Source organism: Haliotis cracherodii, unplaced genomic scaffold, assembly GCF_022045235.1.
Source record: "Haliotis cracherodii isolate W230 unplaced genomic scaffold, xgHalCrac1.p SCAF_9, whole genome shotgun sequence".
In the NCBI taxonomy this organism is placed as follows: domain Eukaryota; kingdom Metazoa; phylum Mollusca; class Gastropoda; order Lepetellida; family Haliotidae; genus Haliotis; species Haliotis cracherodii.
The window spans coordinates 50,542-66,912 of NW_027266343.1; the positions used below are offsets into that span (position 1 = coordinate 50,542).

Below are 16,371 nucleotides of genomic sequence, written 5' to 3' on the forward strand. Positions count from 1 at the left end.
ACTGAATACCTACTTGAAGAAAGGGATATCAAGGTTGTTCCCCGCTGCTACCTTCTTGAAGAACGGGATATCGAGGTTGTTCCCCAATGAATACCTACTTGAAGAAAGGGATATCAAGGTTGTTCCCCGCTGCTACCTACTTGAAGAATGAGATATTGAAGTTGTTCCCCGCTGCTACCTACTTGAAGAATGGGATATCGAGGTTTCCCATTGCTACCTACTTGAAGAACGGGATATTGAAGTTGTTCCCCGCTGCTACCTACTTGAAGAATGGGATATCTAGGGTGTTCCCCACTGCTACCTACTTGAAGAACGGGATGTCGAGGTTGTTCCCCGCTCCTATCTACTTGAAGAAAGGGATATTGAAGTTGTTCCCCGCTGCTACCTACTTGAAGAAAAGGACATTGACGTTGTTCTCCACTGCTACCTACTTGAAGAACGGGATGTCGAGGTTGTTCCCCGCAGCCACGTAGGGTGCTCTGATGCTGTAGTTCCACAGGATAAAGGTGACAAGGATGTAGTCGAGGTGACTGCGGTGGAGAGGCACATAGATCACAGGCACACCACGCTGTTGAGGAAAACAGGCACAAGATTCAACAAATGCTGTGTAAAAGACTGTGCTTTCATGTGATGTGAAAACCTTCATAAAACAGTCAAAATATATTAATCCTAGTAGAATCCTAGATATTTTTTATTTTTGTATAATTATCCTGCATTACTCCTTAATGCATATTACTGCTTGTTCTTGACAGAGAAAAGAGTTGTGTGAAGGTCTTTGCTTGAAGAACTTGTTCCAACTAGCTGAGAGGCCAACCCTATCACGCAGCTCCCATGTGACCAAAGGAAGTGACGTCACGGATCTTCACATTACTCCGAAACATCAGAAGGCATCGTGAGGAGGTAGCTCTGCGAAGGGTGGGTCCCTTTAGACTAAGTAATGCAGCATAAGTATACAAATATAAAAAATATCTATGATTTTACTAGAATTTTTACTTATCCTGCATTACTCCTCCTGTTCCCAAGCCAATCCTTGGCTGTGTGGTTGGCTTCAGGTGAACACTCCATGTATAGGAAAACTCAGTTTCCCCCAGCCCGTCTTCGACTGTATGGTCGGCCTGGATGAACATTACACGGAAGGGAAGAGTCATGTATCCTGGTACTACGCAGCCCGACAATAACCCTCAGTTGAGGTCAAGACTGGAGTATTGAGCAGTATGCAAATGGGGCATGAACCTTCTAATCCAAGGCATACGCCAGGTGAGGTCGAAAGGCCGGCTCTGGACTTGCAGGCGAGATCAGTGACGTGTAGTAGTGGTGACCTGTCGGGCCACTACAAATGGACCAAAACTGTGCGTGCCTTGCACATCCTCCAATGGGACATCTCGCATGTAGTGAGTGGCGAAGACGGTCGTCTATGTACGCCTCAAACTGAATGTCCCGGCGATGGAGGTACGAGGCTATCAGTTGGTAAGTCGTGTGAATAGCCACTGGGCCGAAGAAATTCCAAATGGGAGGAGCGCCCATTGATAATGGACTCCCATGATGCAATGAAGAGGAGGAATTTCCGGTCATCAGGATATATAGGGAAATGTAGGTAGGCGTCCTCGATATCCAGGTTGATGAGCAAATCCTGCGCCTGGATCCGGGATCGCAGTAGCCTGAGCGTGGTCATCCTGAAATAAGGTGGCGCGCCAGGTAGCGTTTGTTGAAAGCGGTGAGGTTGTGAATCATCCCGTGTTTGTTCGAGTCCTTCTTGGAGACTAGAAGACAAGTGAATAGAAGCCAGGTGTTATGGCTTGGACGTGTATAACCTCAATGGCTTTCTTGTCTAGGAGCGCCGTGATGTTCTGGCTCAGTAGCTGCTGTTGAGTAGGGGGGTAGGTGTCCGCTATGGGGAACGACGTGAGCGGTGAGTCGTCTATAAGCATCAGCTTGTACCCGTGTCGGATGATGTTGGTGACATATGGGTCCCCAACGATCTCCCAATTCTGAGAGAATCGACCCAGTCTCCCACCTACTTGAGTGTCACAACATTGACGGCTGGGGGTGGGAGGTCCCAGTCGTGCCTGTCTGGCGATTCACTTTAAGTCCCTGTGGTTGGCATTAACCTCCCTTGGCGTTTCTGGTATTTGCCCGAGGACTTTCCTTTTCCTCTCCCCCAAGAGGTTGAGGTGGAGCCCCATCCCCGAGTCTGGAGGGTGTTGCGTCGTGGCTGGTATGAGCCAGACTGGTCCGCCTAAGCAAAGGCTGGCTGTAATACCCTGGCCAGGGCCTTGAGAGCCGTCTCATCTCGGGCGAAAGCCGAGACCCGGGAGTGTGTCTTGGATATCTGTCAGTTACAGAGGTCAGAGGCGAACCAAGGTTGACGCAGGAGGTTTCTCTTGAACTCTGGGTCCCAGTCCGACAAGGCAAGGTACCCTGGGCATCTAGTGGTAGTGAGCTCAAACTTGTTGTTGGAGGTAGGATATGACTGTTGTTAGGTGGTCAATCCTATTGGGGTTGTCCTCCGATAAGTCCTGCAGTATGGCTCTAAGAACGACGCCATCAGTGACAGGTGTTTGAGCGTGTGGACACATAGGCGAGTTTACTGTCAGAAACTCGAACTGAGGTGGAGCGGTTCAATCCCGGTGCGGTGCAGGTCCTCATCTAGGGTATGAGCGTGGTCCGCGACTTGAAGAGAGTGGACTGGGTAGTCGTCTCGTCTATAGCATGGGGCCCTGAAGGACGGAGTCAGTGACAGTTTACTGAAGTCCTCGTCCAAGGCTGAGATCATGTCTCTTGAGTAACAAGAGGTAGACGGCGTCGGTATAGTCGATTGACGAGGCGGTGGTAGAGGTGCAAGCGTCTGGGGCAATAGAGGTAGCAGCTGTAGCAAGCAATGTGAATCCATCTGTTGCTGCGCCATGCTGCCCCGGCAGAGAGAGAGTGTGTTTGGTTTCACGCCACTTTTAGCAATATTCCAGCAATGTCACGGCAGGGTACACCAGAAACAGGCTTCACATGTACCCATGTGGGGAATCGAACCCTGGTTTTTGGCGTGACGAGCGAACACTTTTACCACTAGGCTACCCCACCGCCCCTCCCGGCAGTGAAGTGAACACAGTAAGACTGAGACTGACCTGTGCCACTTTGTGGACCATCTCCAGCTGCCCCTTGTGGACCTGGATCGTCCTCAGGAACTGGCTGAGAAACTTCAACAGGAACCACCCAGTCAGCCTGAAAGGAAGACAGAAACAATAGCCACCAAGCACATCTCTGTGGATGAACTTCCGCGAAAGGCTGAAGCAACCTGCTGATTGTAAGCGAGAACAATTTAACATTGCATTAATTCATCTTTATAAAAGGGTACCTAGCAAAACTGCTTGTGATTGTTTTTCTTATTATTCTGATAAAATTCATTTAAATCCTAAAAATGTAATACTTCAAAACTGCAAAAAAGCAAATTTGTCTTCACAGGCAAATTAATCTACCAAGGACTAAACAGTGCTGAAAGTGTTACACTACCTGACCAAGTGGCCAGATATGGAAGCCTTCATCTTGCTGAGGATCCTCTTGGCGGACTGCTGGTAGTTGGACAGGGAGGGGGGAGGCCGCTTCTTGCTGCTGGGGGAATCTAGTCGGGAGACAGAAGTGTCCGATAACCATGATAACGTTTTCCTTACCTGTGGTTAACATGAACATATTTTTTTTTTGTCATATGTAGCAAGGAATCTAAAGTATCACGCTACTTGCAAAAGTTTTTGGTTCAGATAGTCCACTCCCTACCAATGCTCTAGCCCAGGTCTACACCAGGCCAAGCCAGAGAGACGTACCTGGTCCACTCCCTACTAATGCTCTAGCTCAGGTCTACACCAGGCCAAGCCCGAGAGCGTACCTGGTCCACTCCCTACCAATGCTCTAGCTCAGGTCTACACCAGGCCAAGCCAGAGAGCGTACCTGGTCCACTCCCTATCAATGCTCTAGCTCAGGTCTACACCAGGCCAAGCCAGAGAGACGTACCTGGTCCACTCCCTACCAATGCTCTAGCTCAGGTCTTCACCAGGCCAAGCCAGAGAGTGTACCTGGTCCACTCCCTACCAATGCTCTAGCTCAGGTCTACACCAGGCCAAGCCAGAGAGACGTACCTGGTCCACTCCCTACCAATGCTCTAGCTCAGGTCTACACCAGGCCAAGCCCGAGAGCGTACCTGGTCCACTCCCTACCAATGCTCTAGCTCAGGTCTACACCAGGCCAAGCCAGAGAGACGTACCTGGTCCACTCCCTACCAATGCTCTAGCTCAGGTCTACACCAGGCCAAGCCAGAGAGACGTACCTGGTCCACTCCCTACCAATGCTCTAGCTCAGGTCTACACCAGGCCAAGCCAGAGAGACGTACCTGGTCCACTCCCTACCAATGCTCTAACTCAGGTCTACACCAGGCCAAGCCAGAGAGACGTACCTGGTCCACTCCCTACCAATGCTCTAGCTCAGATCTACACCAGGCCAAGCCAGAGAGACGTACCTGGTCCACTCCCTACCAATGCTCTAGCTCAGGTCTACACCAGGCAAAGCCAGAGAGACGTACCTGGTCCACTCCCTACCAATGCTCTAGCTCAGGTCTTCACCAGGCCAAGCCAGAGAGTACCTGGTCCACTCCCTACCAATGCTCTAGCTCAGGTCTACACCAGGCCAAGCCAGAGAGACGTACCTGGTCCACTCCCTACCAATGCTCTAGCTCAGGTCTACACCAGGCCAAGCCAGAGAGACGTACCTGGTCCACTCCCTACCAATGCTCTAGCTCAGGTCTACACCAGGCCAAGCCAGAGAGACGTACCTGGTCCACTCCCTACCAATGCTCTAGCTCAGGTCTACACCAGGCCAAGCCAGAGAGACGTACCTGCATGTTCCGCCTGTGCCTCTTGAAGGGTGAGCTGCACAGCTTCCACCACTCTGGAAGTAAAGATCAGAACATACCAGGAAGTAGAAACATCCTCAGACAACTTTACACAATATCATGTGTACACAGTCTGCACACCATGTGTTATGCTTATACATCCATTAACGCAAAAATATATTGACATCAATTCTCAAATAAGTAACGTTTTACCAAGCATATTTTTATGCAACCAACTCAAAGTAATTGAGTTATGGTGATTTTCCCTGCTTATTAATTAATTTTCTATTAATTAACTTAGCTTCTCCAGAGCTCACAGCCCCATTCCACAAAGCGATGGTTGCACAATGACAGTTGTACGTGTACTTTAAAAAATAGGAGTTAAAGTATGATCACCATAGCGCTACGATAGCTTTGTGTAACAAACACAACCATCTCACGGGGACCAGACCTCCCTTTGGAAAACCAAATGTAGTGTGTTGTAGGCAGTAAAATTATCTGAGAGGATTTTGATATTTGGGACCCATCTCTCTGAAAAAAGCTGGATCCGCCCTTGCAACCCTCAATCATTTGTTCTCAAATTACAGGGGGCACGGGTGGCCCAGTCGTCTAAGGCGCGCGATTCGCTGTGCAGAGGTGGGTCCCTTGGGCACGCCAGAAACCTATGATTGTGGGTTCGAATCCCGGTTCGCCCCGGTTATGTTTCTAGGTTTGTCAGCACCATACCCGTGCTTGTTGGTTTCAGCAAAGTGGTAAATGTCTGAGACCTGCATCACTTGGGGCTTTCCTCCCACATTAAGCTGACATGCCGCGATGTGACTGGAATACTGTGAAAAGGAGCGTTAAATACAACTCGCTCGCTCGCTCATTCAAATTACAGAGATCTATTATGGCATATTGTAGGGCAGAAACATATTGTCAAGAGGGTTCAGTGATTGTTATGCTACCTGTAGCCAAAAATGGGAACCACTAGAGAATCTGCTTAGTTGAACAGTTTCTGTGTTTATTCACATAATAATAATAACAACAACAACAACAATAATAATTTACACCAATATAACTTGTAATGTAACGTATATGTATTGAGATATAGGGGCTGCAAATCGATGTATTGTATCATTGTTCTCATAATGGGAGACAATACTGTATTGCCGTATCATTACACCAATAATATTTAGTCACTCAGTAGTCAAATGTCATGGTTGTGCAGTCATGAAAAACTGTGAGCCTAAGGGGGTCTAAGACATCAACAATACAGTGCTATGGCAGCATCCAGTGGCATCCAGTGGCATCCAGTGGCACACTTTATTTGATTCCAGCCCAACTGGAGTTTACACACCCTTGGCATTCATGAACAGAGCATTACAATGGCTACCCTCAATTCAAGCATTCAAGAAATCCCTACCAAAACACAGACATGCCATTTTGGGGGCAGAAAACTGAAGAAAGTTACATAATCCATTCGGCATACACTGCCTGATCAATGAGCACTACCTTGAAGTATTGATTAAAATATTGTGCCTACAGTATATCAAAGGCCAAGGAATCAAAAACAAAGCTTAACTGTGAGTTAGGGAAACTTCAATTTCAACCTCACTGTTTTGATTCTGGATTGATAACTGTTCACCATCAAGCAATCAAGCAGCCTTATTTCACAAACGGTTTGCATTGTATTGCTGATAGATATGTATTGCACACCATGTACTTCCGCAACCAATGTTAACATGGAATAGGGTCAGTAAAGAAGAATATACTAATACCTTACAGTATGTTTACCAAACCATTTCATGATAATGACAACAAGAATTCAGGGATTTATCCTCAACTTTGAACTTGGCAGGCAAATTGGGAGAAAACATGTGCTTATTTCCTGTATCCACCTTTCCTATTGGTAATGCAATAATTCAAACAAGTTACAAATAAAAACTGAACCTGAAAATTCTAGACATTCACACTAGACCTAGGGTCAAATGAAGGCCTCAGAATACCTTGATAAACCCAGAAAATACATGACTAGATTAGTGTTTGCTAGCATTGTAAACAAACTAAGTATAGCATTCAATGGTATGTATAACAACATGATAAAGGTCAGTTGAAACTTTCCACGAACATGATAAAAAACAACACTTCAAAAGACATTTTAAAGACAATTCTAAGTATATTAAAACAATAGTATACTCGCTTTAGTATCAAAATGGCAAGGGAAACATCTAAAGAGATATTATATTTGCCATAAAAGGTGCTCTGGATGCTCAGAAAATTAACAAATGTGGACACTTACTAAAATTATGGAAAAACAAGGAAACTAAAACTGTTTTTATAATAGTTACGAGGCAATTATATCCCCTTTCTACACAGAAACACTGCTGTTTATTTAAATCTGTAATATACACAGGAAATACAGTCTATCATGTGAATTTTCGGTCTTAGTAGGAGGCATTTAAAACAGATGGGTCTAGAAGTGAGTCCGTGGGTACTTGTTGGAGCAGGGTACTTAATAGAGTAAATACGGTAGTTGTCACAAGGCCTTATGGCTAATACGTACAATACCCAGCTGTCTTAGTCTACCCAACTCAACTACAAGACCGAAAACCAGCTTCAAAAAGAATTCATTCAAATTCAGTTGTGACACATAGCAGCAAAAGTATGGCTGTGTTCACAAGACGCAATACCATTACGATGATTATGCAGTCAGGCGTTATTGACCTACTTCCACACATCTGTCACAGGTCACAGCGGTGCTGTGAAGGCTGCCCTCACAAACACCATTGATTTCAATGCTCTCAGTTCACACTAGTCTTTAGACTCAATATTTTATGGGTTCATGTCACATCTAAATGCAACTAAGCCAGAATGTTGTCAGTAATGTGTGGCTTGGCCAGGGAGTATACTGCCACACAAAGCAGTTGTTCCATGACCATTTCACAATTAAACATTAAAACTGCCACTACTATTAATGGAATAGTATTTGGTACTATAGTCACATAGACACATCTGAAACTCCATTAAACTGCACAATACACAAGAATATGTCCCATCACAAATGTAGATTTGTCTCTAGCAAAATCACAGTAACCTCGCTCATTGTTAAAATGCATTTTGTTCTTTCAAAATGACATGCGTTTTGAGCAAAGTAACCTTTCACAGCTGCTGCACTATTGTTGTAGTATTGTGAATGCATATATGTTTTGACATCATTGTCACAAGATGACATCAACAAGTCGCGAGTTCTACCCCCAGCCTGTGTGGGATGTTTAACAGATCATCACGACACATGAACAAATGAAATGATATTCCAACACATGATCATGCTATTGTTACTTTTTCATCTGGCACAGCTTCCTGTGCAATGCCAGCAAGATTTCAACTTACGGCTGAAATGTTTGGGATTTTTTTAGGTACATAGGAATTAATCTGATCACCTCATTTTTTTCAAGTCGTCAAATAGAAAATAACAATTTATATTACAGATTTGTGGGGATTATCAAGGATGGGGTGTCATATTCAATACACAAACTTCAGTGGAGCAAGTGGTTTCAAACTGTAAAATGTTCATGCATCCAGTATGTCCCACTCAGCAATATTCCAGGCAGTGTAAATAATCAAGTGTGAACATGACAAACCAGGGACTGATGTGACCACTGTAAGAACATTCCATGCTGTCAGCATACCATGACACAAAATCAACCAAGTCTGCAATCCTGACCACACAACATTTAGTTAGTTGTATCTATCAACTAGTCCTGCACCATGACCGTGGAATATATTTATTTTATGAAAGAAAAATAATCTAGAAACGCATACAAAAGCAAGTCTCTGAAATCAGCATAGGGAATTTTTTTTTATTTTTAGAGTCAAGGGTATTGCGTAATATAAGATTTCAGAGACTAAAAGTTAGTCTATCTATCAACAAACATAGGCTGCTGGGGACCTCTTCCTATTAGGAATCCCAGGGAACACCCTGTATCTAAATCATACTGTGTCTCTCTTGCATTTGTTCATTTTTACACCTTGAAATATTTTTCCAAAGTGACAGAAAAGCCACCTTGCTGATTTCAAATCGGGTGAACAATGATATCAGTGTTTGAAAGTCAAAGGCATCCTGGGATCCTTGAAATCTTAACTTAAACATGTTAAACCGGGATAGACACGGTCTCATGTCAGTTAGTTTGAGACAGTAACATTTTGGATGGACTCGTATATCCCCAAATCTACTTATTTACAAAGCCACGAGTCCGAAAAGAGCAGCAGACTAGTGGGATATGACCAATGGTGTCCATCCTGTTTAAAAATTCGGGTCATGACAAGGACTAGGGGTGACTACTGGTCTGGAAATCACTATTGCAATAACTATTGATATTGAAAGAAACTATTGCGATAACTATTTATATTGCAAGCAACTATTGTGATAAATATCAATAGTTTTCACTGTATCATTTTAGATGGATTTTAGAGCTGAATTAAACCTTGGAACTGAAGTTTCCTATGAATGTGATAACCATAAGACTTCCAAACACTCGATTTTCCACCCACGTTTGTCACAAACTCCACTTGACTGTCACCCTCCGCCATTTTACTTTTAGAAAGACCGGTTGCTAAGCATCATGGGCAGTTAACTCTAATCCTCACTTGGCTCGTTCGTGTGCGTGTTTCGGTGACTCAATCGCATATGTGGTAAATACAATCGAAACTATCGTATTACTAACTGAAATCAATACTATTAATCGGAAACTCAATTAACAATTGCTTTATTGACTTTAAGTGCTTACCAACAGCAATATATCGATATTTCGATATATCATGACACCCCTTACAAGGACACAAGTGCTTTCAGACACAATTCAAACACTAGATAAGGTATAAGTTCAAGAAGATTCTACCAGCCATTTATTATCCAAACATGGTATCAATTCAAAAGGATGTTACCATGTCAAATCTCCCTATCAAAGTGACAGGCATTTCTTTCCATGTGGTGGAGCTTTCACAAGCTGAACTCATTAGGTCACTCCCTGTGGGGATTCCGGGTTAGAATAGGCCCACAACAAACCCATACAGGTAGTAAGAGGTAACCCAAATGGATCGGATAGTCTGACTTGGTGTCTGTTAATAACGTGTCCTCATACCCTTACAGCGTAAATCCTTGCTCACAATATCGATCACTGGATTGTCTGGTCAAGACTTGATATTTACAGGCCACTATCACATAGCTGGAATATCTCTGAGTGGGGCATTCAACAACAAACAAACAAAACACTAAGTTACTAACCTCTTGTTGTTGAGTACAGCAAGGGACACATCAGGAAACTTTCCCTGTCCAACTCGTCTCAATGCATAGGCTATGGATGGCATAGATCTTGCAAAGTATCCACATGACCTGCAGAAGAAGTTACTTGTGTCAACTATGGATCAGGTTGAAAGCACATCTGTATGGCTGTAATACCAACAGGCATTTCCAACTGAACACAGACACGTATGAATCTTTATTGAAGGTCAACAACTTCATTGTAATAAAAAAATCCCTGAAGTCTTGTACATAAAAAATTGAATTTGAAAACTATTTCATTCATCAATAACATGCTAACAAATCAACATTCTACCATGACTTTCGACCATACTTAATTCTGATTGCCAATGATTGGTCACTCAGAGCTTCAAATCACAATAACAACCTCTGATTGAAAGTGACAATTTGCGGCCACATCACTGTGGAAGCAGAAAGTACAACTGTAGGTCACAAAGTGCAGAGCTGTGTTCCAATATTCCAAGTGTGTGTGTCAATACATTTTGGGCAGAAAGCACAAAAGAAACGGTCTGGGAAAGCGTATTACAAATTTAAGAGACATCAGAGATCTTGAAATTTGTTCTTCCCTATCATGTCTATGATGCTGAGAAATCACATCTAATGGGTCACAATGAACACTGTGATTCATAATAATGGTAAGCAGTTCAGAACTAAACTACGCTAGATGCTATGTATTTATCCTGCTCAGTCATCCAGTTCATTCAGCATACTTCCACTGTCAGCGTTATTGGCACTAGTCCTGTAAGCCCTTGCCAAAGTGCCCAGTAGTTAAGGTGTCATACGGACTAGAAGAAATTTGCCATGTGTAAGGGTTTTGCAATATGTTATCATTATAAGGACTAGTGGACTACATTTGCTAGTTTCTACCACTGACTGGAGAACACTACATGACAACAGTGATTCAACAACACTTACCCCAGCTCAGTTCTCACATCAAATATGTTCCTGATTCCCTCTTCACATATTCTCTCACTAATCAGATCTCTCTGTAAGTGGAAAACAAACCAGGCTCTACATTCACGCTCACCTGTGTCTGAAATACTGGAGTTGCTCCTCATGCATTTCATAATTCCTAATATGGAATGTAATATCTTTAAACATGTTTAACATTCAAAGTTTTCTTCATCCATGTACTGGATCCAAAAGCAAAAACAAGTTTTTTCACTACCAGTCTACTATTTGTGAAATGCGAATTGTCTTCCGACCTTGATCCATAAAACATGTTAGAGAAAATGTAAAAGAGCTTGCTCTTAAAGTATCCTTCACTGAATGGAAATTCCTTTGTTATGACAGGTTTCCTCAATCAGATATAAATTGTCAAATGATGCAATGAAAAGATAGTCAAGTAAATCTGACCCTGCTGGAAGGGAGACAACTGCAGCACTGCCCCATCATTGGTCGATGGACCTTGAACTGATCGGGGCGAAATGATGGCACAGACTTGAAGGCAGCTATGATGCTAGTGTTGTACTGAAATACAACATGGCGTGTCACATACAATGGAAACAGCTACACATTTCCAAATACTCCATAAACCCTCCCCAAGGTTAGGGTACTTTAGATGCAGTATTTACTCACAACTTATTATTCACTTCAGGCATACTTAAGTATCGATAGTTTTCTTTGGGTATTCAATATATTTTTCAATCTCATTGAAATCAGATCTTAGTTCTCGCTATCATTAAACAAAGTTCTGAGGACATCCCATTACGGGTCATGTCAGAACGACCTTTCATCCGACCAATCAAAGCGTCACTTACCAGATCATGAAAGTGACAGTCGAAATGTGTTTTCTAAACTTTAAAACGGGGTATTCGACTGATTCCATCAAAATTAGCGTCTGTCTCTCGCTTCTGTAGGATAAACATTTTAACGGAGGAGGAGTTGCACGGTACATGGGAAGCACTGCCATACAATCATAACCATATATTAGACATTCCGGATTGTTCTATAGTTCAGTTTTCAAAATTATAATCGAGAACTGTGTCAACATATTTTTCAAGCGGTCTGAAATGGAAGTTGCCAGGTTGAAACGAGTGCTGTAAAGCTCGAGAAAGCTGCTTTCTCATTGGCTGATATCGACTTCTTGTTATTTGTTTCAGTGGTCGGTCAAAGTTCGCAATAGGTTGTTCTGACGTGACCCGTAATGGGATGTCCTCAGATCTTTGTTTAGCGGCAGCAAGAACTTAGATCTGATTTTAATGAGATTGTATATTTTTAACCCTTTGGGTCTAGTCTATTATCATGATTATGTATTTTCAAGCCAATGAGTAGACATTTTAACCATTATTCTGCATAAAATTATGTTTAATGTGACTTCTAATTTGCATCTGTCCATGTGATGCCCCAAGGTTGTCACATGTCACATAGGCTCACAGCTATTACATGTCAAGGTTACAATAACACTTTGTCACATCATTCACTGCTGTAGAGCTCATGTATATGAGACATCTGCTTTCGAACAGGAAATAAAAATATGCAAGTGACATTTAAGTACACAAGCTACATTGAGTAATTAAGCACAGTGTTATTATCATGATTATACAATCATTTCGTTGGATTATTTCAAGCACATCTGAATATAAACAACTCAAACTTTATTGGTTTACGGTGAATAATTGTGTGTTTCTTAGGCAAAAGCGCAGCTTATCTAGTCCTCTAAGTGTTGGGCAATCTATCTATGTGTGTATATTTTACTGACATAATTGGTATTTATCATAACATCTAGAGTTATCGATGTGACAACCAGTCTGATCAACTTAGGATCCTGATCCAATATATATGCAAATGAACCCTGCATGAACTACTCTGAGTCCATTCCCTACATACATCAGCATGAACATGATGAATAACATGCAGTGCCTACATGATCATGTAAATCTAACAGCTATTGCCTAACAAACCCAAAAACATTCCTGAAGTGTGAGCGCCTATGTGAACAAACATGGTTGCAAATCATTTGGCAAAACAAAACTCAGCCAATAATTTCTATTTAATGACTCACTTGTTCAAAGTAAGATCCTTTCAAACGGTGTCTCCTCTTCGGCATCCTTCTCCCCTGGCCAGGGCCGTTCAGTGGGCCTGAATTGTGTCGACTTCCCATTGTAGCCTCAACCTCTGCAAAAAATAGCATACATCAGAGTGAGTGAGTGAGTGTGGTTTTACGCCGCTTTTAGCAATATCCCAGCAATATCACGGCGGTGCATACATCAGAACACATCCAGCAAAGAATTACCAAAACGATCATCTTAAACTATGTTTTGTTTATGTATGTTTGTTTGTTGCTTAACGCCGCACTTAGCAATATTCTAGCTATATGAGTGAGTGAGTGAGTATGGTTTCATGCCGCTTTTAGCAATATTCCAGCAATACCAAGGCAGCGGACTCCAGAAATGGGCTTCACACATTGTACCCATGTCGTGAATCGAACACAGGTCTTCGGTGTGACGAGCAAATGCTTTTACCACTAGGCTACCAGACCGCCCCTATAGCTATATGACAGCAGCCTATACATAATCTCAGTCTGAACCAGACAATCCAGTGATTGATATTATAAGCAACATTTTACATCACTGGGGTACCAGGACACGCAATCAACCAAGTCACTAACAAATCTATTAAGTCATCTCCTCTTTCAAGCAGAGGTAAATAGGGGCTTTATTCAACCCAGGATGCCCACGGGATGTGTACTATCTGGTATAAATAACAATCAGTGGGCAACCTTATGCCGTGGCGTATCTGGTGTCATTTCACACTTATCTTTATCTATTTCAAGCTTACAATACTGAAAGAAATGTTACTTGACTCGGGCTTCAGGCTAGTGGCTTAATTCACAGACTGGAATATGTTTTTAGTATCCATGCTTTTCCATCCTCAATTATCCAGGGATCCCCATAGCTTGGCTTCAGAAGTGACTTCATCATCTCCACATCATCTCCTATCTGTAACTTAGCACTGAATTTCTCTTGCCCATGAGAGACATTTGAGTGGACAGCTATTTATAGTCTGGTGCCAGTCTGATTTTAAAACGAGGCTAGCGATAGGGTCCAGGGTATTTAGCATAAGATAAAGGAGCTATCACTAAACAGGGTCCTGATCCACAAAGCAGGATGTGAAGACTCACGAAGATAAGGATTTGTAGTGTTATGACCTATCTTAACAATATAATTTATCATTGGCTTACGGATGTTGTGGTTGATGCTGACAAATAAGGTATGGCCCCAATGGCGTTTGTTGACAACATGACCCTAGTTGAGAATATGGCCAGAATATTGCTGACTGCGGCATGAAGCAGCTCTCACTGTTCTGTTGTCAGTTTCCCCCCAAATAATAACCTTGCAGGAAGAGCAGATAACAGGTACCCAGCAAGCAATTGTAACTCCTCAGATTGCTCATTTACTGACTTGTCAATAATAGTGCTGGTATTTAATTAACCAAAGGCAGGTGTTCAGGTAGAGATATGTGGAACACTTTGTATAAGCAGTCTTTTAAACCTATTAACTGACATTAGCATCAATTAATCATGATGAATCATGGCGAATAGCCAATGATCGATTCAACATTCTTGAAATTACTTTCACAGAATTGACATGAATAGTTGTAATAATAGCACGTATGTTACCATGGTTGCATTTGTTCCAAATGATCCAAGAAAGTGTACTGACTTTTAGTAGACCATTTGTAGACAGATTTGTTGTGAAAACAGCAGGTTTTGCATCTCACAACATTCAACTCATACAGATATTACTGTAGCAGTGAATGCACTCAAGCATCAAAATGCGGATTATATACATGATATAGTACTTATACACTAATAATTTCATATGTTCAGTATGATATATGTTGTCCGATCATGACAAAGTAATTGATTGACTAAAACAATTCAATGTACTGGTATAAAGTGTCCCTGTTATCAATAATTACATAGGCCTGTCAGCAAGTAGGCCTATGTACGAACTACAGGCTACATACAATACGATCAGTGTTTACATACCTCTCATCACAAATACAGAGAAATGGTTGGTTGTTCATTAACCCTACAGAATTTTCGGCATATCAATAAACATCTGTGGCCCTGTGGAATTTCGTGAAAACAAGACCTCTTTTCTCCATCGATTTCGACAGCTTTCTCCACGCAACATCGGCCCAGTAAGCTTAATTTCCAGACACATGTACTTGTGGCATGACACCTGCACTAAATAACAAACAGATACAGACTCAGTCTGCCGGTAAATGTTCCGGTGATTCCACCAAAGTCATCATCGTTTTACTGACATTGAAAGAATGATTCTCGAAAGTCGTGTTTTTGCATCACCCTCTCACAGCGCAATGAAGCAAAAGCAACTATCCACTGACACAGAAGTTTTCCTTGTCGATCCTAAACACGAAAGAAAATTTGTTGATTCAAACTGACTGATATTTAAGGAGCCCGATTGTATGAACTTTGTTTGCACCCTTCAGATAGCACGTGTATCCATAATGTTGTCTGCTGATTATAATGTGTTTATCAAGGATCATGTAATCTAGCACACGATTGGTCAACTGGGAAACATCAACCAATCGAAATCTCCGTTTCAAATACTTGTCGGGTTTACATCATACGACAAGCAAGCGTGAAAAGGCGTCGTTTTAGACTGATTCCAGTCTTTGTTCCAAATTTAAAGTAAAAAATGACAATAAAATGTTTATAACAAAAAAGATAAATTATGTCTTCTAAGGTAAAGTATCATAAATACTGAAAGATTTGAATTCTGAAACCTTAGATAGTAAATATATGTTATGCAATCAATTAATAATCAGTCTAGATGAAGCCTTTATCTTGCGTATTAGAAGCATTTCCAGCTAGATCTATATTTAACTTCACAATAGAAAGAATGTCGGTGGTTTATTTGAGAATTCACAAAATAGCATATTTATCTTTACACAATGTAGTATTAAAATATAAGGACCAATCGTTTAATAAATCAATAACAACATTGTGTTAACACATTTGCATGCATGCCGTAAAACATCTATTAAAGGCGCGAAAAGGCGACAGTCAAACATGACCAAACGTTATAGTGAAAATACCCAGACTCGAATCAAACAGATTGAGCAAATTATTGGAGTAAAAAGCAACAAACCTATTAACTGTTTACACCTTTGTATAGTATTTTGTTACAAGGTTCAAAAACATCAGGCCTGTCGGCCAACAACT

The 16,371-nt window shown here is 42.0% G+C and overlaps 1 protein-coding gene across 2 annotated transcripts in view; it reads right to left on the bottom strand.

Annotated features, from left to right (window-relative positions):
- Positions 1–16,371, bottom strand: part of LOC139452128 (glycerol-3-phosphate acyltransferase 1, mitochondrial-like) — a 40,161-nt gene extending 23,790 nt beyond the window's left edge. The window contains exons 1-9 of one of the 2 annotated variants that reach the window (XM_071233454.1): positions 16,298–16,371; positions 13,180–13,292; positions 11,532–11,645; positions 11,091–11,161; positions 10,140–10,247; positions 4,877–4,929; positions 3,505–3,613; positions 3,120–3,216; positions 432–568 (exon numbers count right to left, since the gene is read on the bottom strand). In XM_071233454.1, the coding sequence (XP_071089555.1) occupies positions 432–568; positions 3,120–3,216; positions 3,505–3,613; positions 4,877–4,929; positions 10,140–10,247; positions 11,091–11,161; positions 11,532–11,645; positions 13,180–13,278 (788 nt within the window). In that variant the 5' untranslated portion in view covers positions 13,279–13,292; positions 16,298–16,371. Of the gene's footprint in view, positions 1–431; positions 569–3,119; positions 3,217–3,504; positions 3,614–4,876; positions 4,930–10,139; positions 10,248–11,090; positions 11,162–11,531; positions 11,646–13,179; positions 13,293–15,168; positions 15,673–16,297 lie in introns of those variants that run through there. The other variant, XM_071233453.1, reaches the window with a different exon arrangement.